At 34.9% G+C, this 1,705-nt stretch overlaps 1 protein-coding gene across 1 annotated transcript in view; it reads left to right on the top strand.

Annotated features, from left to right (window-relative positions):
• Nucleotides 1-882: 882 nt before the first annotated feature.
• TRIADDRAFT_62488 (uncharacterized protein) overlaps nt 883-1,705 on the top strand; it is a gene marked incomplete at both ends in the record, with an annotated part of 2,094 nt that continues 1,271 nt past the window's right edge. Inside the window, 2 exons of the mRNA XM_002118417.1 lie at nt 883-1,351; nt 1,467-1,655. Of these exons, the coding sequence (XP_002118453.1) occupies nt 883-1,351; nt 1,467-1,655 (658 nt within the window). The remainder of the gene's footprint in view (nt 1,352-1,466; nt 1,656-1,705) is intronic.

Raw genomic sequence — 1,705 nt, 5'->3', positions numbered from 1 at the left:
AGATATCTCAAAATCAGATAATCTAGGAAACGAGTACTACTGCTCTCGTACAGTCTTACAATCGTGATCTAACCTATGTGTATCGACTATGCAGATTAGTGCCTACCTATAGTTTATGTAACAAGTTTATTATATTATTCGAGTTATACTTGTATTTTGTGTATTTTTTGCATTGATTTATACTTGACGTAGCGTCGACTTCTTCTAGTGTTATACTAAGTTACGAGTTAGTATAAGGGCGATACTTATGTAATCTCTACTACAAATAGATATCTCAAAATCAGATAATCTAGGAAACGAGTACTACTGCTCTCGTACAGTCTTACAATCGTGATCTAAGCTATGTGTATCGACTATGCAGATTAGTGCCTACCTATAGTTTATGTAACAAGTTTATAATATTATTCGAGTTATGCTTAAACTTTGTGTATTTTTTGCATTGATTTATACTTGACGTAGCGTCGACTTCTTCTAGTGTTATACTAAGTTACGAGTTAGTATAAGGGCGATACTTAAGTAAATCTCTACTACAAATAGATATCTCAAAATCAGACAATCTAGGAAACGAGTACTACTGCTCTCGTACAGTCTTACAATCATGATCCAAGCTGTATTTGGGGCTGCACTACAATGATATAGAAAAATAATTAATGATTGTCATTTGGTTAAGGATGTATCGATTTTTGTTGATTTAGCAGTATTCCTAACTTAAACAGATCTGAGATATCGATTGAACGTTAAAGGCAGCTATTTTGCAGGTTTTTGCTGATTTATTAGAACAGTCATTCGTATAGTTATCCAAATTTGGCAAATACATTGAGAAGAGCATACAAATCTATTTTATTCCATCCCATCTCTTGGTTCTTCTTCAAAACTGAAAATATGAATAATCAGTCTACTAAGACTATTCCTGATGAAGTCGAAGCTCTTTACAAACAGGGTTGGAAATATCAAAATCATCGCCATTACACGTCAGCGCTTGATTGTTATGAAAAAGTGATTACTCAAATAGAATCGATACCCCAAGGTAACTATGATGCTCATAAACTTAAATGTCATGTTTATCTGGAAATGGCTGATTGTTGTACAGAAGAACATAAACGGTTAAAAGCCCAAAAATGGATTAGTGAAGCAGAGAAATTAGCTAAACAACTACAAGACGAAGCGAAGGCTGCAATACGCTTGGATAGGCGGAGAAACGTTAAACGACTTGATGGTGATTGTAAAGGCGCCTTGAAAGGTTTTAAAGATTCTCCTGATTTGAAATTAAAACCGTCAAGAGGCGAAAATATCGATGTTAATGACTCCTACGATGACAATGGCGTTAAGTACACTAATCTAGGCAAGTACCGTGAGGCTTTAGACATACAATACATTCTCGCCTTTAATTCTCGATCGAATCTTCACTGATTTTTTATACATGTCTACATTATAAAAACTCTCGGATGATATTCTATATCCAACAGACGTAGCTAATATATCGGAGACCAATGGCGTAATATCATCAGGTTTTAGCGATAGCGTCGCAAGTGGCCAATTTTGCAATAATGATGATAATACGAATAACCGAAATAATATTAGTAGCAATAATAATGAAGCACCGACTTCAGCACCATCTACATCATCAAGTAATCAAATGACTCCACCTGTTACTGGTATGGCTACGTCCATACGGTCGTTTGGAAACGATTTTAATAATTTTAGG

The sequence above is a fragment of the Trichoplax adhaerens genome, genomic scaffold (genome assembly GCF_000150275.1).
Source record: "Trichoplax adhaerens TRIADscaffold_82 genomic scaffold, whole genome shotgun sequence".
Taxonomy (NCBI): domain Eukaryota; kingdom Metazoa; phylum Placozoa; class Uniplacotomia; order Trichoplacea; family Trichoplacidae; genus Trichoplax; species Trichoplax adhaerens.
The sequence above is the reverse complement of the archived record's forward strand: the minus strand, read 5'-3'. Positions and strand labels throughout refer to the sequence as shown.